The sequence below is a fragment of the Adiantum capillus-veneris genome, chromosome 21, assembly GCF_014529385.1.
Source record: "Adiantum capillus-veneris isolate H3 chromosome 21, ASM1452938v2, whole genome shotgun sequence".
NCBI classification, from domain to species: Eukaryota; Viridiplantae; Streptophyta; class Polypodiopsida; order Polypodiales; family Pteridaceae; genus Adiantum; species Adiantum capillus-veneris.
This window is the reverse complement of record NC_140951.1, coordinates 3,301,667-3,324,590: the sequence shown is the minus strand read 5'-3', so window position 1 is coordinate 3,324,590 and position 22,924 is coordinate 3,301,667. Positions and strand designations below refer to the sequence as shown.

The following is a 22,924-nucleotide window of genomic DNA, read 5'->3' as shown; positions in this document are numbered from 1 at the left end:
CCAGCCTCGAAGATAGCCCGTCTTTCCACCGACAGGCATCTCAGTGGACCCAGGTGGGCAACAGAGTGATTTGTGCTTTCTTTGAGGCAGTGGGACCTTGGCATGCGAAGGTGGGCAACAGAGTGACTCGTGCTTTCTTTGAGGCAGTGGGACCTCGGCACTCGCATTCCAAGGTCAGTCAGTTGAGGAGGCCCAATGGGTCAGTTGCTTCTGAGCCCGTGGATATGCGTGCAGTTGCTACTGACTTTTACCATGAGTTACTGTTTGCAGAGTCCCAGTCAGAGCGTCAGGATGCATGCAGGGAGCAGGTTTAGGCACAGATGCCTTGTCTTGTGACTGAGGAGATGCATCAGAGGCTTGAGGAGCTGCACACGGCTCTTAGGGCCCTCCCCCGTGGTAGTTGTCCAGGTGATGGGTTGACTCTCAGTTTTTTCTTGGAGTACTGGGACCTGCTTGGCCTAGATCTCTGCAGTGCTTTTCAGTACATTCTGCACACAGGAGTGATGCCTGACAGCATGAGTGAGGGCCTGATCTACCTCATTCTCAAGGAGGGTGGCTCCTTGGATGAGCTTCGACAGTGGCGCCCCATCACCATCCTCAACTCAGCCTACAAAATTCTTGCCAAGGCTTTGAGTTTCAGGATTCAGCCACTTCTGGAGAGCCTTATACATGGGACTCAGACAGGGTTTGTCAAGGAACGCAGTATCCTTGACAACATCTTTACCTTTTGGGAGGCTTCTTCCCTGGCACGGCTCCGTGGTGAGGACCTCGTGATTCTTCTTCTCGATTTTGAGAAGGCATACGACAAAGTTGACTGGGACTTTCTAGAGGGCACTCTACGCAGGATGGGCTTCTCAGATGCTTGGATCAGAGGGGTGTCAGCTTTGTACAGACAGGCTCATAGTCAAGTACTCTTGGCAGGAGGGAGAGGTGATCGCTTCATGCTTACACGCTCGGTCAGACAGGGCTGTCCTCTTGCCCCTTTCCTCTTTCTGTTCTATGCGGAGGCGATGAGTAGGTTTTTGGTGTCGCAGCAGGTTGGGCTACGGGGCTTAGCACTCCCTATTCGGGGAGATGAGCTACTGGACGCTGAGTTTGCCGACGACTCAGCCTTGTACTTACATGGCCTGGAGGCCAACCTCCACAGGTGTGAGCAGGCTTTGGAGACCTTCTGTTGTGCATCGGGCGCACTGATCAACTGGAGAAAGACAGTGGCTTTCTCGGTTGGTAATGCTCCTGTGCCAAATTGGATGCCAGGAGAGGGTTTTAGGTGGATTCCCCCAGGGACTGCAGTTCGGTACTTGGGCTGTCAAGTTGGTTTGGACTTGTCTCCCGAGCAACAGATTGCTCCCCTTCTCTTGTCCGTCAGGAGAAAGTTGTTACAGTGGAGCTCAACACGGCTTTCTTTGGCTGGCAGAGTAGTAGTTGCCAACCAGGTGTTGTTAGCGAATATGCGGTACATCACTTTTTGCTGGATCTTCTCGAGTTCTTGTATCAGCCATGTAGAGAGGCTGATCAGGAACTTCCTTTGGTCAGGTCGTGACACTCAGATAGCCCGAGCCAAGGTGGCTTGGCAGGTCATCACTCTTCCTTGTTCACAGGGAGGGCTTGGGATCATTGATCCAGCACAGCAGAGCAGAGCCCTTCATCGTCAGAGGACTTCTTCCAGGTAAGGAGCCCTGGAAGGAGTTCTTGCTACAGCGGCTTCGTGCTAGGGTGCCTCAGGCAGAAGGCCCTTGGCAACCTTCGACCAGGTGGATCTTTACGGAGATGCGCAGAGTTGGTCTGAGCAAGAGACTGGAGGACCGCTTCGCTGTGAGTTTGCTTCGATCTTGGGAGCACTTGCAGCGTGGCTTGGAGCAGAGACAGCCTACGTGCCCGGAGGAGCGCCTACGGCATCCCCTCGTCTGGAACCCCCTAGTTAGCACTCAGAGAGGCCACTTGGTTGGTAGTCAGCCTCATGTTTCCTGGGGTCCCATGGCAGCAGGTCCAACGCGCTCTTTAGGTGACTGGCTAGAGTTCACAGGTTTGTCAGAGGAGGTGCAGGGTCTTCAACTACAGGGCATGAGAGGAGTGCAGAGCATGTGCCAGGACATCTCAAAGTCAGTTCCAGCTGAGTGGCTCACGCCCCTCGAGCCAGTAGCACCCCGGTGGATGGGCCTTCACATGACTGGAGGTTCTCATCTCAGTTAGGGCCTGCTCAGAGACTGTCCCAGCCCTTTTCTTCGAGCTTCAGGGTGGGGGACGCCTTCAGCGAGTTGCAGTAGAGGCCCCGCAAGTAGCAGAGTGTTGTTTTCAGAGGATCCAAGTAGTGGGCATCTGTGGGAGGACCTGTGTCATAGACCCTGACCCAGCAGCTCTTGAGACTGGATACTGGAGGCTGTGGGCTTGGGAGTGTTGTCCACTGGTACAAGTACAGTGGGATCCTGGTGAGTGGCTATGGAGGGATCCCTTCTCTTCTGCAAACCACCCAGGAGTCCCATTCTTTCAGTACACTGTTCGACTGGGACGTCATATACTAGCAGCACAAAGAGAGGCCCGCCCGGCTGCAGCACCTCACTGGCAGGAGGAGGGTCTGACAGTTGAGTTCTTGGCAGTTTTTTGGGAGAGGTTGTGGGACTCCAGACAGCCGAGGCGAGTCACTTTGTTTCAGTGGTTGGTCGCACAGAGAGCTACAGCAGTCGGGAGTTGGCTAGTGCATAGTGGTCTCTCGGCCGCATGTGTAGCTTGTGACCACTTTGTGGAGAGTCAGCGTCACTGTCTTTGGGATCGGCCCAGCAGCTATGGCTACGAGTTCTTCGGCTCATGCCTGCTCTCTCCACGGCTCGACAATACACTTGGGGAGCAGCGGCTTGGTCCACCCTCTCAGGCCCGGCACTCCAGTTTGAGCTATCTTCCACCAGCAAGATGATAGTGATGCAGGAGGGGCGACCTACACTCCAGCTTGCTACAGAGCTTACTCCACAGGAGTGGTGCAGTGAGAGAGAGGAGTGTTGGGAGCTCATAAGTGGCCTGACACTCTGGTTCATCTGGCGGGCCCGTTGCTTCCACATCTTTGAGGCTCGCCCCGTGCCACCAGCAAAGACTGTTTGCAACTTTTGGTTAGAGCTGATCCACACTCTCAGAGGACAGCTTGAGGGACTACAGGGCAGCTCCGACCGCATGCGGGAGCGCAGAGAGGCTTTCCTTCGACTCTGGCGTCCTGGGCCTTTCTACACCATGGTCCAGGGTGTACTCCGATGGCATTACCGACCACTTGTGTGGCTTTTCCCTCCCCCCATTTCTTGATTTAGCCCCATTGTACATATGCTGGTTTTTTCATTGGGAGAGTCTCCCACCATGGTTGTTGTAGCCCTATGGGCAGTTTCAGTAACTAATAGAAGGATCTTTTTCTCGAAAACAAAAAAAAAATATTGAAACCAAGGTTTTAGGTATCCCATTTGTATCCATACCATGCACTTTGATACATTTAGTTGATATGTGTGGAAAGTGTGAAGTTATTTGAGGTTTTGAATACTTATGTCTCAAGAATTAGAATATCAAAATTTTGCATGCGTAGTTTTGAATGTTTGAACTGATCCAAAAATTGTTTCTTACCAAAGCACTCCTACTTGCCACCTTGAGTCCTCATTGGAGAGGGTAAGCAATGTATCACTTTCTGAAACTCAAAAACACATCAAAAACATATTTTTTCTATGCATACAATGATATACTTGAAATGGCCATATCAAACACGTAGAAACTCCCATTATTTTATATACTCTCAAATAAATTTTTTTGCACATAAAACTTGCAATTATCTATAGCACAATTGTAGAAAAGTTATGTACAATTTTCTACAAGGTCGCTTCATTTTTTCTTGAGCTTCTAAAGTTGATTCCTTCAAAGCATCAATCGCAGTCTTATGGGGGTCCACTTGATGAGTATATTTCTTGACCATGATAGCTTCTAAAATGCAAGGTTATATTTTCAAAGACCCTCTAGCTAACATATTTAAGAATATTAAGAGGGTTTTCTTATATACACCGTTTGATGCAAGTAGCATTTAAACTAAATTTGTAAAAAAAGGACACTAAAGTGTCATGTTTTGGTACCAAACTAGTATTAACCGAATGATGGACAGGATTTTTAGAGAGTATAGATCTTTTGTGGGCACTTTCTTTGATGAAATTATTGTCTTCTCCAAGGATGAGGTAGAACATAGTGAACATCTGCTACAGGTCTTTCAGGCATTATGAGATCCCAAGTTGGTGATTAATGCAAAGAAAAGTGATTTTTTCCTACCCGAGATACACTTTTTGGGACACATCGTCTCGGCAACAAGATTGCAAATGGACCCGGCCAAGATAGAGACCATCTGTGATTGGCTCGATTTAAAGAATGCCCATGAAGTTAGAAGCTTCTTGGGCTTATGTTCTTACTACCGGTGGTTCATTAGAAAGTTTGCAGAGGTTGCTTCCCCTTTGCATATCTTGACACAAAAGGAGTCCTTTTCTCGTGGGGACCCACAGAGGTGCCTTTCAGACATTGAAAGAGAAATTGACTACGGGACCAGTTTTGACTTTGTCGGATTTGCAGAAGTCATTTGAAGTATATTGTGATGCTTGTGGTCGTAGTCTAGGTGCATTCTTAATACAAGAAGGCCATGTTATTGCCTACGAGAGCCGATTGTTCTCAAGGCCGGTATTGATAGCACAGATATATGAGAAAGAGCTTTTGGCGGTTATCCATGCTCTTACTCAGTGTGACATTACCTACTTGGAGCCGATTTTACGGTCTTCACAGATCACCAGAGTTTACGCTACTTCTTGTCATAGCAGCTATCGGAAAAGTAGATGCGGTGGGCGAACATCTTGTCACAATTTCACTTCCGGATTGTCCATGTGAAGGGACAGAAGAACTTGGTGGCGAATGCTTTGTCCCGGAAGCCGATGGTTCAGGCTATTTCCGCGATACATCATAGGAGCTTCGAGGATATGGTCGATCAGTACGCCACAGATACAAATTTTGCATATATTTTCACTCGGATACGGAATGGGGAGGTAGTAGCGGGATATTTTATTTGAGATGGCTACTTGATGAAGAAAACGATGTTGTGCATTACACAGCCGTCGAGGGAAAAGGTTTTAACTAAATGTTACTGTCCACCATTTACGGGTCATCGCGGCATTGCTACCACCTTGTAAGGTGTGGAGAGATACTTCTTTTGGCCGAGACTCAAGAAGGATGTGGACAATTTTGTACGCAGTTGCTTGGTATGCCAGAAGGTCAAGTTTGACAGGCATACAACACAGGGATTGTTACAGCCTTTACCCATCCCACCCGTCCGTGGGAAAGTATTGCAATGGATTTTGTTTTTGATCTCCCAAGAACACAAAGTGGCCACGATGGTATCTGGATTGTTATTGACAGATTTAGCAAGCAAGCTCATTTCATTCCATTGAAGAAGATAGTCAAGCCAGATCACTTAGTGAGATTGTTTGTGGCCCAGATCTTCAAGTTACATGGTATGCCTGCGACAATTGTCTCGGACAAAGACCCCAGATTCACGAGTTTGTTTTGGAAGGCTATTTGGGAGAACATTGGCACGCGGTTGCAGTTCTCGTCATCTCTCCACCCACAGACGGTTGGGCAATCTGAGATTGCAAATTCAGTCGTACTGGATTTGTTGAAGTCTTCTTCGTTGGATTAGAGGACTAAAGGTTTTTACCTTTGGTGGAATATGCCTACAATAATGCGATCAACTCTTTGATGGGGAAGGTGCCATTTGAGATTATTGAATTTGCTATGAAGGTCCACCCTTGCTTAATACGAAAGATAAGATTTTCTTTTGAAGCCGACCAATTCACGAGGGACTTGGACTTGGTCCGGAAGGCTTTGGAGGAATCTCAAGAAAGACGGAAAAAGGCAGCAGATTGATATCGTCACGATTTGAAATTAAAGGAGAACGATTGGGTGCTCTTACGTTTTCAGAAGGCACGCTTGAGAAAGAAAAAGGGAAAGGAGCGGCTTTTTCTAAAGCTTAGCATGAGATACTATAGACCTTTCCAGATTTCCGAAAAGATAAACGATGTCTCCTTTCGAGTGAAGCTGCCCAATACTTGGAGGATTCACAATGCTTTTCATGTGAATCTCCTGAAGCCTTTTAAAGGCGATGTGCCCGGTGATGGGGAGCCAGATGAGCAACCCGAAATGGAGGAAAACGAGGAGATACTCGTTCCAAAACAGATATTGGCACATGAGGATAGAAAGGTAAAAGGTAAAAAGATAAGGCGGTTCTTGGTTAAATTCAAGAACTATCCCGCATTGGATGCGAAGTGGATGGAGTAGGAGGACCTGGCAGATACTCCTCAGATTGTGAACCTTAATCTTGAAGCATTTGGTTTAGCATAGTCTTTTCCAAATTGAGCCCCGAACTCAGCTGGGCAGAAGTTGGTGCAGCGGGTATCCAGAAGAGGGGAGTCGCTCCACTCCTTTGTCAACAGATTGCCGCGATTTTTGATACTAAAGTCACTGATGTCTCTTTTGAGTTTCAGGGATACTGTGAGTTGATAGTATTCTACTGTATGACTTTATGAACTAGAGTTCCCGATAATATGATACTGATTTGTTCTTGACTTGTCTAACTGCAGGAACTAATAGACGAAATGACTGCAACATTTCTGTCTGAAAGATCTCGATAGACGTGATTGCAATAAGGATTAGTTAATCGGGCATCTATGAGGTCGCGAGTGGATCTAGATGCGATTGCTAAATACGTTGCCGATTAATCGTGGTCTGAGATCTTAATGAATTTTGAATGTGATTTGTCATGTGATGTCCTGTGATGTGACTGTCGATTGGTACATGTGCTAGATGTGTATTCCTAGTGCGTCGGTACTAACAGTCAGTGTCTGCTAAGATAGTTTATGGCTTCTGTCTGTTTTGCAGGCGTAATCGAGGGCGATTACAATGCTTTCAAAGGGGGGTAAGTCACAAACTAGTGACGTGACAACCCAAATACACACACACATTGTTGGCTACAGAATCCCGCAAAACGTGCTGCAAAGCTAACGTGGCAGACCCGTGAGTTGTGGCACAAAATCCGGCGGAAAAAGCGGATGCTGACGTGGCAGAGCGTACAAAAAAAAGCAACATTGTACGGATTCTCAATTTTGCGCTGGGAAAAAGCAAGGAAATCCTACGCAATGTTTAGGGAGAAGCTTTTTGAAGCTTTGCTTTATTTTTATGAAGTTTATGAGACAAGTACTTTATTTTTAAAAGCCTAAGGGCTTTTGATTTTGGGACTCTGCTTTTGGGCATCCCTTGTAAACCTTTATAAGCGTGGGCGGGGCTCCCACTCTGCAGAGCATCTGGACGCAGAGTCTGAGAGTGAGAATTCTCCCACTCCCTTGTACTTTGAACTCAGATTAATACAAAATACCAAAAGGGGCGCCAGTCTTTGGGGCCAATATCTCTAGGCACGGAACTCCGCCAGGCCGTGTCAAATCAATTGTGAACTGTGAACTGTTTTGAAGTGAATCTTTGTTGTGTCGCAGTAGAATCTTGACTTGGAGTGTCCAAGTTTGTTACAGGCGTTGTACTGAGTTGAAGCAATATAAAGAAATACCAAAAGGGGCGCCCAACGCTTGGGGCCAGTGCTCTCTTGGGGTGGAACACCACTACTCCCCATCTCGTGTCGTGCATCTCTTTCAGTTCAATTGTTATTTGAAGTGCTTAAAGTTGTTCAGTTTGTTCTTTTTTGTTGGCACGTGGTGCCCGTCCCGTGGTAGTGGTATCAGAGTTTCAAGCTTGTGCTTTTCTCAAAGCATACCAATCCTACCAAAGAGCAGACAGAGAAAGTACATTGAAGTTTATTAAAGAACCTTTGTGTCCCGAGCCCGGACTTATTAGCCACTCCCACTCTTACTTCATCGCGCATCGAGCGTGAACTCGTCTTCATGGCTCTATCTTACAGGGCATAAGCCATAAAGATCACTTGTTGCAAGAGAAGAATCAAGGATTTTTCAAGCCGTTGTTTTTCTCAAAGGCAGTGCCATGCAGTGGTGGATGTCTTAGCTAGTGGCCTAATTTAAAGAAGAGTCCCACCAACTTATGGGACCCCATCCGATGGGGGCCAAGGGGACTTAAAGATAAAATAAAGCAAGATCCACTCACACACACACAAAGGAATTGCGTGGAGAGCTCAAGACATGGCAGGACCGTACAGCAGCCCCGAATTTCGCGTTGATAGTGCTGGCATGGCAATTGTACGGATTCCCATAAAACGCACTGACATGCTGATGTGGCAACTATACGGATTTCCGCAAAATGTGCTGGTAGCTTTTGGCGCTAGTGCTTTTGGGACCAGATGCTTTTGAGTTTGAAGCTTTTCATGTAACTGCTTTTCATAGGCCAAGGGCCTTTAAATATGAGCCAAGGGCTCATTCTCTGGCACACTCCTGCATGGAGGTGTAGAGGATGGAGCACCGATGTTGTATTGAGTTGAAGCAATATAAAGGAATACCGAAAGGGGCGCCAGCATTTGGGGCGAGTGCTCTCTTGGGGTGGAACTCCGCCACTCCCCGTCTCGTGTCGTGCATCTCGTTCAGTTCAATTGTTATTTGAAGTGCTTAAAGTTGTTCAGTCTATTCTTTTCCGTTGGCACGTTCCCGTGGCATATGGCGTCAAAAAATGGGATATGAGCACTCGAGGTAGGGGTTAGATGGCTGGCATGGTTGATTGGCTCCTTTGCAGCTCTACCTAATTCCCCCTTCTACTCCTTGTGTTCTATGTACACAAAGGCACTTGTACCTAAAAGGGCATGGAAGTGCAGCGTTTTGTGATAGGTTTCACATGCCAGGATGACACCTTATGTTGCTTCCAGATCTTGAGCAGAATTGTAGCGCTTGTTATTAACATTATTACTATTTTTTAGAAGCCATTATTAGATTTAGATATAGAGTCCTTTGATAACAACCTTGTAGAGATTCCTCAATAAAGAAATTGCGCTTCCTATGAAAGCTAGGGTTTAGGTTTGTCTGGGCATTATGAATCTCTTGTATTGATGCGCAACTGCATATTTAAAAGAATGTGGGCCCAAAAAGGCATGAACAAGGCCAAGCTGTGTAATGCAGAGAAGTTGTTCATGCCAGAACAAAGATCTTATGTCTTGATTTTTCACTACTAATTTCATGTCTAAATTCTAGTTTCAAAGTAATACCCCCATTTAACTTGTGTTTAACCCTGAATTTGGCAAACAGGAAAGAGTTCTGAAGACTTTGCTGAATTTCCGTTTCTGGCAGCCTTATCAACAAGCTCTTTATTATTGTTCTCTGATATTACATAATAAGAAATGGGGCAATGATGCTTACCTTGAAGCTATTACACCACTTGAGCCTGCAGATCTTGCTTCCTTTTTTCCACGCCTCATGTCTCGAGTTTCTTTTGAATGCTACGTTGCAGGTGCTAAGTTACTTTTCTTTATTCATGTAAGGTTCTCCAGCTTTCTGCCTGGATAGAAAATCTCAATGCTTTACTCCTTTGCATGATGTCGCTCTTCTTTTCCTTTCAGGAAACATGGATGCAGCTGAGGCTGAAAGCTTGGCTGTGATGATTGAGAAATCCTTGGCTAACGGGCCTATGTTTAAATCTAAACCTATCTTTGGGTCTCAGCATGCAGAGAGAAGGATTATGAAGCTTGAGCCTCAAAGTAAAGCTTACTATCCTGTTGCTGGATCCAACTTAAGTGATGCCAATTCTGCGCTTACATTATATTTGCAGGTAGCAATATATTCTAAAGGATGAATCTCCTTATTGTGTGCGAAACATATCATTTTTGTCACAAACGTGAGCTAGGCCTTCAGTTGTTGAGAAGAATAGCTCGGTAGCTCTTTGCAATCAGGTGCATAATGTTTCTCCTTTCTGCTACTGGTTATGCTTATTTCATTTTTGATTGGCAGGTTTGTCAGGATGATGAATTGCTGAATGCACTTTTGGAATTGTTTCTTTTAAGCACAAAGCAAGAAGCATTTTATCAGTTGCGAACAGTTCAGCAACTTGGTTATATTGTGGTTTTAGCAAACAGGTGATTGTTCCAAAAACTCTATAAGGAGCCAGTTGCACTCCTTACTTTTTTTTGTAAGAAATTAGAGTCAACCGCCTGCAAGTCAATGTGCTTTGCCATTTATCAGATAAAGTTGAGGGCTTGTGGTAGGACTGTTGAAATTGTGGGAACTCAATTAAAGAGTTGAGAAGCTATTTTATTTTAACTAACTAGACCTTGCTTGATTTGTTAACAGAAGAAGACAAACCACGTACCAATTTCTAGGGTGCCTTTCTCTCCCATTTTGTGTATATCTCCTCTGTTGCGTGTGATCTCAGCAATGGAATTGTTACCTGCACTTGGTCCACACAATCACACCTGGGAGAGACTCAAAACGTAGATTCCCTTCAAAATGCAAGCAATCAAAAGAAATCAATACTTGCAATCCACGTGGGGGGACCATGAGTTGGCAGAGGGGGGTTGGCATTCAACTTGACGCCGTTGCAGTAATTCTTTGTCGCTAATTCTAAGCACACTTTTTCCATATAGCCTCACTTATACTTTCTGGGTAGTTCTGCTTGCACTACACAGCTCAAGACTCTTGTCTCTCTGAGACTCTCCGAGTTCTCTAACCCAGATTAATTACAAGTGCCCCACTTTGATGCCTTTTACAGGTACAAAATGAAAATCTTGAAAACTTGGCCCCAAAAGCAACAAGGGGACCCAAAAGCAAAGCTTTTTTTCATCAACAATCCTGCTCTCTTGGTCTCGCACCAACATTGGCCATGCTGAATGCTTTTGGAGCTCCCCTAGCTGCTGGCCAGCCATCCCTGGCTCTGGTTGCTGTCGTACTGCAACATGGCACAGGCTTCCAAGTCACGTGATTGTGGTCTCAGTCTTATCACACGTCATCATGGATGCTCTATCAGAGAGGACTCTCTGAGAGAGTCTCACCACTATAGTCAAAATCATATCCGGAAGTATCTACAGCATGCTAGAGGACAACTCAGGGACGTCAGGTGATGTCTGTGCGCGTGATAGACAGAGAGGGTGCATCCACAGAGCACTTGAAGAGAGGCAATCTATCCATACTGTGTAACTGAAACCATGATGTCATATATCCATACCAGCAAGTAGTATCCCCTGTAGTGGTAGCTATTGGGAAGACTCAAGAGCTAAGCGAGCATATCTGTGTCTGAGGAGGTCCCATAACTGTGCATAAAGGAGATTGATCTGGTGAGTGCCTCAACCACGAGTGGAGATGCAGCCAGCTCTGCTCTGATAATCTCATGTGGTATTGAAGCCTTAGCTCTAATCATCCGAGAGGTTAGAGAAACCAAAGGCCTCTCCATACATCTCCACCCATCAATGCTACCAGATCTGATGTGGTGGTCCACTGAAGGTCCCCATATCTGGACTCCATAAAGCATAGCTGATTTCACTAAAGTATCAAAGAGCCATAGCTTTGTTTGACGTTCTTGGAATTGAACTTGTGAACACATCCTCTCTAGTTTGCCTAGGCCAGCATAAGCTCTGGTCAACCTAGTCTCAGATGCTCTCCTCAATGAAAACACTGGCCCACTAAAGACTATCCCAAGGTAAGTGTATGCATCTGTATACTCCATTAACTCCTGACCAGGCAAGCACATGTAAAGCATCTAAGTGACATTGCAACCCCCCTATCTCCTGCAATTTGCGCATCAACATGTCTCTAGGCACTGTGTCAAATGCTTTGCAAAATTCCATAAAGCTACAACAAATTCTCCTCTCATATGATATACCCTCCTCAATAATAGCTCTAAGCATCAGAATTTGATCAAGAGTAGAAAACCCCCTCCTAAAACCTGTGTGTCCCTCTGCTCGCATGCCAGCTCTCTCTAACCATCTGCTCAACTACTGCTCACGAATGGATGCATACAACCGTACAAATGTGTGCCCAATCATAATAGTACGATAGTTTCCAGGCTCCATACGGTCCCCTGCCTTGAAAATAGGCACTATAGTAGACAAGCTCCAGTGTCAGGTAGACCCTCACACATTGCACGGTTGAACATCACTGCTAGAATCTTTGCAAGCATATCTTTGGCATGTATGAAATGCTTTGCTACTAAGTCCTCATGATCATAATCTCCCCTTGTCCTCATCCTATCAATGGCTTTCCTTACCATCTCTGCAGTAAAGAAAGCACAAGTATGTGGGCATGGTTGTAGGGGGTCTAGAAGCGATGGTTGTCCAGGAACCCTGTACAAAGATGTCACATACTAACCCCAAACCCCCGTAGAAGTGATGCCAGGAGGAGGTGAGTGCTCATGGAAGAGTCTCCATGCTTCCCGTGAGTCTTGGCTCAAGAACAGCTGGTAAAGATCGTGCTCTAAGTGAGCCAAGAAAGCCCGCTTCTTCCGTCGCACTAGTCATCGGAAGGCAATTTGTGATTTTCGATAGGTGATGACTCCTAGGAGTACCTCTATCTGGAGCCGTACTTTCATGTCTTTGCACTCCTCATTGTACTAGCTGTTCTCGGGCATACTCCCAGAGGGTCGTCTACTCAAGCTGAGTGTGCGGGTATGCCTCTCGTGATGCATCATGCGAAGTCTTTGTCACTATGTAAGTGAGCTCGCCTAGAGGGCGGCGCGAATCATCCGTGCATACACGTTTGTAAATCCCATCAATGTAAACAGAATTAGTCTCTGAGGTAAAAATATATCAAGCATGTGCTACACCTGGTGGCCGCTGGGTAGTATTGAACTGAAAGGATATGGTCCATGTCAAGAGAGCATGATGCACTGCTATGCCAATGGGCTTGGGTTCAACTGTGAAATTTTGTATATATGGGATAAAGCTTAGTTGAGCCATGACATAATCCACTGTGCTAGCTTCATGTTTATGTGGGAAGCAAGTAAACCCAGCTGCTGCAGGAAATTGTTGTAGGCCATTAAGTATGGCCAATCCATGTGAGGCCCCCATCTCCATCAGATATCTACCGTATTTAGTCTACTCATCCTATGAGTGTCTGTCGTGCCCCATATCATTGGTATCTAGCTCTCTCAGTATCTCATTTGAGGTGTCATAAAAATTTGTCTGATGATTTCTCGTGCGGGCATTAAAGTCCCCCAAGAGAAAGATGTCACCATCCCTGGAAAACTCCCATATGTCCTCATCTAACACAGAGAAAGGGGACGTCCTTTAGGTGCAGCATACACTGATGTGTTGGGGCAAAGTAGCATATAGCAATGTACAAGAATCTGCCTGTTTCGGCCCTTAATCTCACCCACATGTATCTGGCTTGATCATCCCTTCAAACAATGTGCACAAGCGGCTTTAACTCCTCTCTCAATAGGACTCCTACTCCTCTAAGTTGTCCCCATGCCTATTGTGTTTTGAAGTAAAAGACAATGTCTCTCCCTGTAAAGGTGTTCTCAAATGCCCCTACATCAAGACGGAGTGACTCATTACAATTCCATGCTGCTTGAGTGTGGTCCCATAGGTCTCGTACCGTCATGCAGAGCGTCGCTCCAATATCACCACCCTACCATCTCGGTAGAAATCAATCTTACCTTTTTCCCTTGTTACTCTAATATGTGGCATTACCTCTTGCATATGAGCAATCTGCGAGAGCATGAAGAGTTAATCTTTTCTTCAATAAGTCCTTCGCTTCCATGGAGGGGAAACAAAGGGTAAGTGTCCTTTCGACGTTTCCCCCTTGCTTCCACTTTTGTTATTACCCACTCTCCGAGCCTTCGTGTGCGTCGGCTCATTAACCCCCATCATAGTCATGAGTTATTTTACCTCTTCAACATTATCTTGGTCTTTGAGGCCACAAATTGTCACGGGGATGTGGCAGCTGTTAACTAAGTCACGAGGACTTCTGGAGCGAGGATTCAGCCGGGACTTCTGGAGCGCAGGCAAAGAAACAAAAAAGGAAGCCTTTTGTGCGCAAGTCGCTCAAGGAAAAGAAGGTCCTAATGGCTGAAAACAAATGCTTTATATGCAAGCAGCCTGGTCACTTTGCTACCAATTGTCCACAAAGGAAAAGACCAGCTGACTCAGAGGATGAAGAAGACCAGAAAGGCAAGAAGCCTAAGCCCACGGCAGGTTTAGTGCCAGACATGGTGGGTGACAGACCCAATACAGATGCCAGTGAGTTATGCAGGACATGGGGTAAAGTTAGGGATCAGACGGTGATAGATTCTTGATCCTTCTCAACCGATGCGCTCCCAAAGCAAGCAATTCTACTTTCAAGCACGAGGGATATGGTTATGCAGGTGCTAGCATGGATACAAGATACATATATGCGAAAACCTCAGAGATCGGAACCGCCTACATGCAAAGGGAGGACTTCGATTCGCCTTGAGAATGAGAGGAGTGGCCAACCTATAATAGAGGAAGGCTGTTCATGAAGACCTTGCTAGAGATTAGACCGGGGAGTGTCTACTTCGGCATCACTATCCATTGTCCGCTCTTATTGCAAAGATGGCTGAGGGTCGGATGCCATTTTGCTTATGCTGAACGGGAACCACATTGATATGCTTGATGGGCCTTGGCACGGTTTAGGATGGAGTCCTTAAAGTTGACGTAAAGGAGTCCAACGTTGATGGTGAGAACTCACTCTTGCTCGATCTATTAAGTTAAAAAGAAAGGAATACATTTTTGGAATCGTCTGCAATGACGGCGGCATGGGCCTGCACGTGAGAGGCCGCCGTGGAGAAGCTGGGCGCCATGAGAAGGTCGAGGGGCAGCATGGGCCGCCCAGTTGAGAAGGCTCGGAGGCCACCCACTTCAACAAAAGGAGAGCAGTCAGCTTGGCTGCATTAATCTGGAAGCCGCTTGCAATGATGGAGGGATGGCATGCACGTGGGCGCTGCCAGCTGCAAGAGAAGGGGAAGCCACTGCAAGGCGAGGTGAGGGGGTGTCATGCTAAAGGCTCCCACTTGCAGAGCCCTGTAAAAAAGAAGCGCACACTACAGCGCGACCTCAGAGGTCAGAGAGCTGAAGCCATGGCCAAGGGGAGAGAGAGTGGCCTGCTACAGTAGAGCAAGAACGAGGTTATCAGCTCGGAGGGTGACGGGCCTCTTGAGAGCGCCAGAGAAGGGGAAGCCACTGCAAGGCGAGGTGAGGGGGGTCATGCTAAAGGCTCCCACTTGCAGAGCCCTGTAAAAAAGAAGCGCACACTGCAGCGCGACCTCAGAGGTCAGAGAGCTGAAGCCATGGCCAAGGGGGGAGCGAGTGGCCTGCTACAGTAGAGCAAGAACGAGGTTATCAGCTCGGAGGGTGACGGGCCTCTTGAGAGCGCCAGAGGAGGGGAGTTCATGAAGGGCATGCGGGGGATGTAGGACGAGGAGGGACAGAAGGATTAGGAGAAGTGAGGCTCTCCAGTAAGCACGTGGAGCCGCCACCAAGAGGGAGGGCCAGAGAAGGGATTCAGGAGCACGAGGGCTCAGGGAAAACGAGGCCAAGCTCGAGAGGGGAACAGCCAGGCTGGGTGGCACAGAGAAACGAGAGAGGAGCATCTGGGTGCAGTGGGCTAGGGGGGACGGGAGAGCTCATCTTCCAGAGCTGCAGCAGAAAAAGAGATACGAGGCCTGCTACAGGCGACCACTTGGTGGCCACTCAGGAGTAGAAGGGAGGTGTCATGATCAGGGCTGCATGATAGCGAAGGAGGTGCAGAAGCTCAGAGAGTCGCCTGGTGCATGGCCACGCTGTGGAAGGAGGGAGCCATATGTAGCTTGGGGCTACAATGGCCGATCTGAAGTGCAATAACAGGAGAAGGCTAAGGTGCAAAAAAAGAAGCTTTGGAGAGTTTTGAAGAAGCCCATTGAAGGGTTGATTTCAGATAGCACCAAGGGGGTGCCGAGATGGAGTTAGTTGGAGGGCGGCTCTCAATCAGGTGGCAAGTATGCTTTTCGGGCACATTCTTCATGTCACTGCACCAGTCTAGGATGGGATCCTCTACTATCTACTATGAAGTAAAGATTGTACGTATTCTCATGCACTGAGAGTTTATTCAAAAAATTTGTTGTACACCTTGTCTGGTGGTATGCTCATGCTCTTAAATATGAAATTAAGTGCTTCTCTATCCTCTTGAGATCCTCTATGTAGTTAGCATACGCAAAAAAACTTAACCAAAGGGAAGCTCATCATCTATAGTGGTGAACCTCAAGTGAGTGGAGATCTATACTGCGATTAATTGTTTGTGTCTGGGTGGTTTTCTCCCAAGCCCCATCAACAGCACTCATCTTGTTTAGATCCAGGTGCCAAAGCCAACTTTATCTCACCAAAGTTAGCTATGAAGCTGGGCATTAGAGCTGAAGAGATGGGATACACAGCAGAGGCAGGGTTGGCATGTCCTGGCCACTCAGAGTGTGTTACTCCCATTATTGGAAAGTTGCGTCTGCATATCCAGTCATATGTGGACACGGAAGAGTTCTACATCATGTCGTTGGAAGGATGCGACACCTTGTTGGGGATCCCGTGGATGTTCCGAGTGCATGGAGTCTTGGATGCCTACAACAAAAAGATCACTGTACAGCATAGGGGCAAAACTCACATCTTGGATGTAAAGCTTAAACGAGAGTCAGTCCCTATTGTATCTGCTTCTACTATCACTTCTATTATAAAGAATCATCTTTCTGTGTACTTGATTTTTGCACGTGATGTCTCAGATAGCGATCAGTCAAATTTATCTGTGTTAGATAATGAAAGATCAGCATTTTTGCAAAAGTTTAGTGACTGTTTTTCTGATTCATTACCGTCGCAATTGCCGCCAGAGAGACCTGAGGACCATCGGATAGATTTGGTGCCAGGATGCAGCCCACCAAATAGACCTCCCTGCAGGGTTAGTGCGGCGCAGCAGAAAGAGATTATGGGCCAGGTTGAGGAGTTATTAGAGAAGGGGCTGATTCAGCCTAGTTCTTCACCCTTTTGCTCCCCAGTGCTCCTAGTGTAGAAGAAGGATGGCTCATGGCGCATGTGTATTGATTACCGTACGTTGAATAAAAATACCATCAAGTATAGGTTTCCTATTCTTCGAATTGATGATATTCTCGATCGTTTAGAGGGGGTGCTGCAATTTTCAGTAGGATAGACCTTAAGAGTGGGTACCATCAAATTCGTATAAGGCCAAAGGATGTGCACAAGACTGCGTTTAGAACGACATTTGGTATTCATGAGTTTCTAGTGATGCCGTTTGGGCTAACAAATGCTCGTGCCACGTTCAATAGAATGATGGACCGGATTTTCCGCTCGCATCATTGGGACGTTCTTCGATGACATGATAGTGTATTTGAAGAATGAAGAGGAGCATAGGTGTCACTTGACCATTGTGTTCGAAGAGCTGCGCAGTCAATGGTTGCTTGTCAATCCTAAGAAAAGTGAATTCTTCCTCGAAGAGATCCACTTTCTTGGCCACATAGTCTCAAAGGATGGTGTTAGAATGGATCCCGCAAAGGTCGAAGCTATCAAGACATGGCCAGACTTGAAGACTGTGCATGATGTCAGAAGCTTCTTGGGATTGTGTTCCTACTATATAAGGTTTATCAGAAATTTTGCAGAGATAGCATCGCCTCTTCACGCTTTGCAAAAGAAAGAGGTCACTTTCAGATGGACCCAAAAAGAGATTTCAGCTTTTAGTCTCTTAAAGGAAAAGTTGACTTCAGATCCAGTTATTGTTTTACCAGATCTCAGGAAGTCATTTGTGGTCCAGTGTGACGCGTGTGGCAGTAGCATCGGAGCAGTGCTAATGCAAGATGGACGAGTAGTAGCTCATGAAAGCCGAATTTTGCAAGGGCCAGAGAGGACTATGCAAATCTATGAGAAAGAGATCTTGGCCGTGATTCATGCACTTTCTAGCTGGAAGCACTACCTCTTAGGTGCTGATTTTGTTGTCCAAACAGATCATCAGACCTTGCGATACTTTCTTGACACAGTCAAAGTTATCCGAAAATCATATGCGATGGGCAAACATTCTTTCCATGTTCCACTTCCAGATTATGCATGTGGAAGGCAAGAAGAATGTTGTGGCTGATGCGTTATCAAGAAAGCCACAAATTTCATCTGTGACAATTTCTTATCATCATGAGCTAGATGAGATGAAGGAACAATATACTGCTGGTGAAGATTTTGCAAGTATCTTTGAACAGTTACAAGAGGGGCAACATCATGAGCACTACCTCCTCAGAGATGGTTTTATGATGATGCATGGCAAACTTTGTGTCACAAGGCCACTGCGACATAAGGTCATGGAAGAGAGTCATGTCCCACCATATGCAGGGCATCGTGGCATTGATGCGACAGTTAAAGCGGTAGAGACTTTCTTCTTTTGGCCTACCTTGAGGAGAGATATGGATGCCTTTGTGCGAGCATGCATAGTTTGCCAAAAGGTCAAGTTTGACAGGCAAAAGGTACCAGGATTGCTACAACCACTGCCGATACCAGATAAGCCATGGGAAAGCATTGCTATGGACTTTATCTTTGATCTTCCAAGAACGCCAACAGGGAATGATGATATATGGATCAATATGTGCAGGTTCAGCAAGCAAGCCCATTTTATCTGTCAGGAAGAAGATAAAATCTGATCAGATGGCACGCTTGTTCATGTACAATGTGTTTAAGTACCATGGTATGCCACAATCGATTATCAGTGATCGTGATCCTCACATGACCAGTTTGTTCTGGAGAGGATTGTTTGAGAACATGGGCACTACGCTCAAGTTCTTGTCTTCGTTTCATCCACAAACTGATAGACAGTCAGAAGAGGCTAATTCTATTGTCTTAGATCTGCTGAAATGCTGTGTGTCAGATAATAAAGGCAAGTGGGAACAGTATTTGCCTATGTTTGAGTATGCGTACAATAATACGGTGCATTCATCTACTGGCAAAGCACCTTTTGAGATTGTTGAAGGCGGCAAGAAGGTTCCTTCCATTTTGCATACAAAGGACAAGATCTTTGAGGCAGATCGATATGTTGAGAACATGGATGAAATGTACAAGAAAATTAAAGTTGCCTTGGAGAAGACTCAGGCAAAACAGAAAAAGGTTGCTAATCGTCACCGTCGTGAATTGTTGTTATCACCTGGTGATTGGGTTCTGTTAAGGTTCGAAAAGGCAAGGTTAAAGAAGATGAAGGGCAAGGAACGGCTGTTTCCTAAGCTCAGCATGCGTTACTATGGGCCTTTTCAAGTGCTTGACAATGTCAGCAATGTGGCTTACAGGCTGAAATTGCCTGATGCATGGAAGATTCATAATGCGTTTCACGTGAGTCTTCTAAGACCCTTCGTAGCTGATGTGCCAGAAGATATGCCAGATGAGGATCAGCCAGAAGTTGAGGAACTTGATGAGATCCTGATGAGATCAAGTCGCCAAGATGGGGAAGAATAACGAGAATGGCGAACGGAAAGAGAAGAATGGGAACTAGCCAAAGAAAAATGGGAGGAAGGAAAGGAAAGCTTGGAGGGTGCTCCCATTTCTTGGATCGCATCTCGGATGAAGATCTCATGAGTATGGGGTGGAGCATATGAGAGCATACATGCCGAGGTGTCGCAGGCCAGAAGGCAAAAAAGCAGTCATCCTTGGTGGCGGCCCTAAGGATTATAGTGGTTTGGAACCTATGGGACACAGGCTAGTCACTGAGAGAGATACATATTGCACTCTTGAACTACGGAGCATTATGGGCATAGCCTAGATAATTGGAGCATGGGATGGAGAAGAGGGGTATCCTTCTACAGATAGAGACACATTAGAGTTCTGAGAGAGGACTACCCAGGATGGAGAGCTATCAAAGGGAGTCAGCATACAGGAGGACTCCACATCAGGCCACTTGGAGAGGAGTGGGAGTACTTTTCCGGCAAGAGCTCTAGGGACGATGTAGAGTGGTGGCTCAGGACCAAGAGGCCAGATACATGTGAAGCAGTATACAGCTCAGACAGGACAAGTTCACCTACATTGCTTTATGTTATTTCTCCCCTTCAGGCTCTTATTATGCCATCACAAAGGAGGAGATGGAAGCCTCACTATATGCATGCCAACTACCTAAAAGAAAAGATTATGTATTACTTTGCATTGGAAGAGGTCGTTCTCACAAAGGACTTGAACTCCCACACACAGAGCCGCCAGTGTGAGATGTATGATTATAAGGATGTAGGGATGCTACACCGTTTAGAGCCAGCAGAGGTGGGGATAGCCCGCATACCAGACACAAGGCCTCTGCTATTGTTGCGTTCTTTGTGTGGCCTGGCTGACATGCTTCTCGCATGGAGGACATACACGTACAGGAGGCATGTGGTCGATTAACCTATGGGGTTATTAGAGACAGCACACCTAGTTACCTCATTCTCTATTCCACCATGCCCCATTGGCGCCAATCATACATACTTGGCTTTGTCATAAGCTAGTGCTTGTGACACGAACACCTCATGTACGGTCCATCTACTTCACACATGACATGGCTGACAAATATACTATTAGAGTAGACGATGGACTCCTACTCATGGACCCATTCGCATCTATGAACACTATGGCCACACGACTGGGCTAATTGCTACATACAACTGCGATGCAGAGTTTTCACCAACCATTTTGGAGAGCTTGCTAGATCTGGGACAATGACCCAGAACATATAATATGACGATGAGTGTAGAGCCCTATGCTCACACCTCTGCACACAGAGATCTTTGGGAACTATCAGAGAGAGAAGCAGAAGCCAGAAGAGAGATGGGGAGATTCGCCAGCCGTAAAAGGTGGACTTTTGCAGAGACCTAGGAGCTGGATATGTACCACTTCTTCCTTAGCAGAGATAGCTCTATCACATGGTGGAGCTTCAAGGAGCCACGGACCCCGACACCCATCACTCTTGGCACGTATATGTGGAGGGATTGTTTCATGTTCCCCAACAACCACCGACACCACAACCACAAGAGCCTCAACCCACCACCACGAGCTTCTTTACCCACTAGATGGTAAAGGAAGACATATGCTGTCTTCGACATAAGTGAGCAGCCGGCCATATGGACTTATAGGGGGAGCATCTTATCTATGCTGCAGACGCACTGATAACATGCTTTCTCACACGAGATGGTCAAAGCATTAAGTTTGATTCAATATAAGTAAACATTCAATATGTTTTGTGTTGCTGATGTTAAGCATACATTGGCAGAGATGACTCTGGTGTGAGAGGAGCACAGTTCATTATTCAATCAGCTTTGAAGGTAACCTTTGAATCTACTAAGATTTCTACGTCATTTCAATTTGGAGTGCTCCATGTCTCTCAAGGGTGTGCAGCGAGAGTATTACAGCATCTATTTTTTATGTTGTATGCAGGATCCAAAGGATTTGGATGCAAGAGTTGAAGAATTTTTGAGCTTGGTCCACACTAATTTAAGCCAACTGACGGATGAAGAATTTAAGGCAATTACTCCAGGGCTATCATTTTTACTTCAGAAGAAGCACATTGAGTAGATTTTTCTGTAGCTGGATGTTTCTGACAAATTTACTCGTTTCATGCAAACTTGCAGAGTAATGTCCATGCTTTGGTTGGAATAAAGCTCGAGAAACACAAGAACTTAGCCGAAGAAACAGGATTTTTCTGGAATGAAATTGACTGTGGTACACAGAAGTTCAGCAGGCAGAAGGATGAGGTATATGTTATTTCTTGGTCAGCTGGATATTGACGATATTTTTTTCCCATTTTTGCTTGGGATATTGTGTAGGTTAGAGATCTAAATGTTGATCATGGTACATTTGAGCAGGACATGGTGCCTTGTGGCAGCTCCTGTCTTGATTTAGATTTTTACGCGTTCTTATGACTTTGCAACAGGTTGGTGCTCTAAGAAAGGTCTGCAAACAAGACTTGCTGGACTTTTATACAAAGTATATTAAAGCTAATGCCCCAGAAAGGGCAAAGTTAAGCATTTGTGTTTATGGTGGAGCACACCAGGATGAGTTCAAGTCTGTCGTAGAAGAAGACAAAAATGATAATATCTGTGAACCACAGAAGGTTCATAAAAAAGATGAAGAAGAAGGGAAGGCGTCTTTCTGCATCAAAGACATTTTTGACTTCAAGCGATCGCAACTTTTGTATGGGTCTTTAAGATGAAGACATCACACCATGGCTGCCAGTGCCTTTTAATTTGTGGCACACAGAAAAGGCTGCCCCTGGCAGCTTGAGGGCTTTCTATAACTAAAGCATTTCATGTTTCCCAAAATGAAGGGAAAGTCATCACTAGAAGAAGCCTCACCTCGCCATACATACCTGGCACATTAGTTTAGATGGAGAAGCTATCAAAGTTGCAAGAAGTGCTTGTATTTTTTCAAACTCAAGAAAGGCCACAAGGTTGAAGTACAGTGCATCGTGGGCTTTTGCATCCACTTAAACAAAGAGGATTCAAGGATTTTCTTGAATTTTGTGCCAAATAAGAAAGTTGCATGATTGGAAGCATACATGTTGAAGCCTCTATACACAAGGGATCTCTTGGAATGTTATTTCCCATTTGTCCGCTCTCCAAGTGAGTGTGTGTGTGTGTGTGTGTGTGTGTGTGTGTGTGTGTGTGTGTGTAACAGTTCTAAATCTATATATATACGCAAACGAACACTAACTGTTCACAGACCAACAATTCTAGAATAATACAATAGATTTGTACAGTAATTTATTTGGAGTTGAAAATAAATTTTGTACAAAGTAATGAAGATAACAGAATATAGCTCTGAAAACCGCAAACCCAAAGTCTGGGAAATTTTGCTTCACGTTAAGAGATCCTCCATATGTTAAGAACAGAATGTTTTAATCAAGGAAAGTAGCCCTTATCTGCACCCATAGCCACAAGAAAACAATTCGTTAGCACATGATTGTACGCAGGTGATGCTGGGCATCCCAATTGTTATCCATGTCACCATAAAAAAAACACACAGTTC

At 45.8% G+C, this 22,924-nt stretch overlaps 1 protein-coding gene across 1 annotated transcript in view; it reads left to right on the top strand.

Annotated features, from left to right (window-relative positions):
* The window catches only part of LOC147430469 (insulin-degrading enzyme-like 1, peroxisomal), a 211,002-nt gene extending 188,344 nt beyond the window's left edge, over window positions 1–22,658 (top strand). Inside the window, exons 20-26 of the mRNA XM_086493095.1 lie at window positions 9,243–9,444; window positions 9,554–9,762; window positions 9,942–10,066; window positions 21,171–21,222; window positions 21,335–21,421; window positions 21,529–21,651; window positions 21,831–22,658. Of these exons, the coding sequence (XP_086349221.1) occupies window positions 9,243–9,444; window positions 9,554–9,762; window positions 9,942–10,066; window positions 21,171–21,222; window positions 21,335–21,421; window positions 21,529–21,651; window positions 21,831–22,109 (1,077 nt within the window). The 3' untranslated portion in view covers window positions 22,110–22,658. The remainder of the gene's footprint in view (window positions 1–9,242; window positions 9,445–9,553; window positions 9,763–9,941; window positions 10,067–21,170; window positions 21,223–21,334; window positions 21,422–21,528; window positions 21,652–21,830) is intronic.
* Window positions 22,659–22,924: the final 266 nt, after the last annotated feature.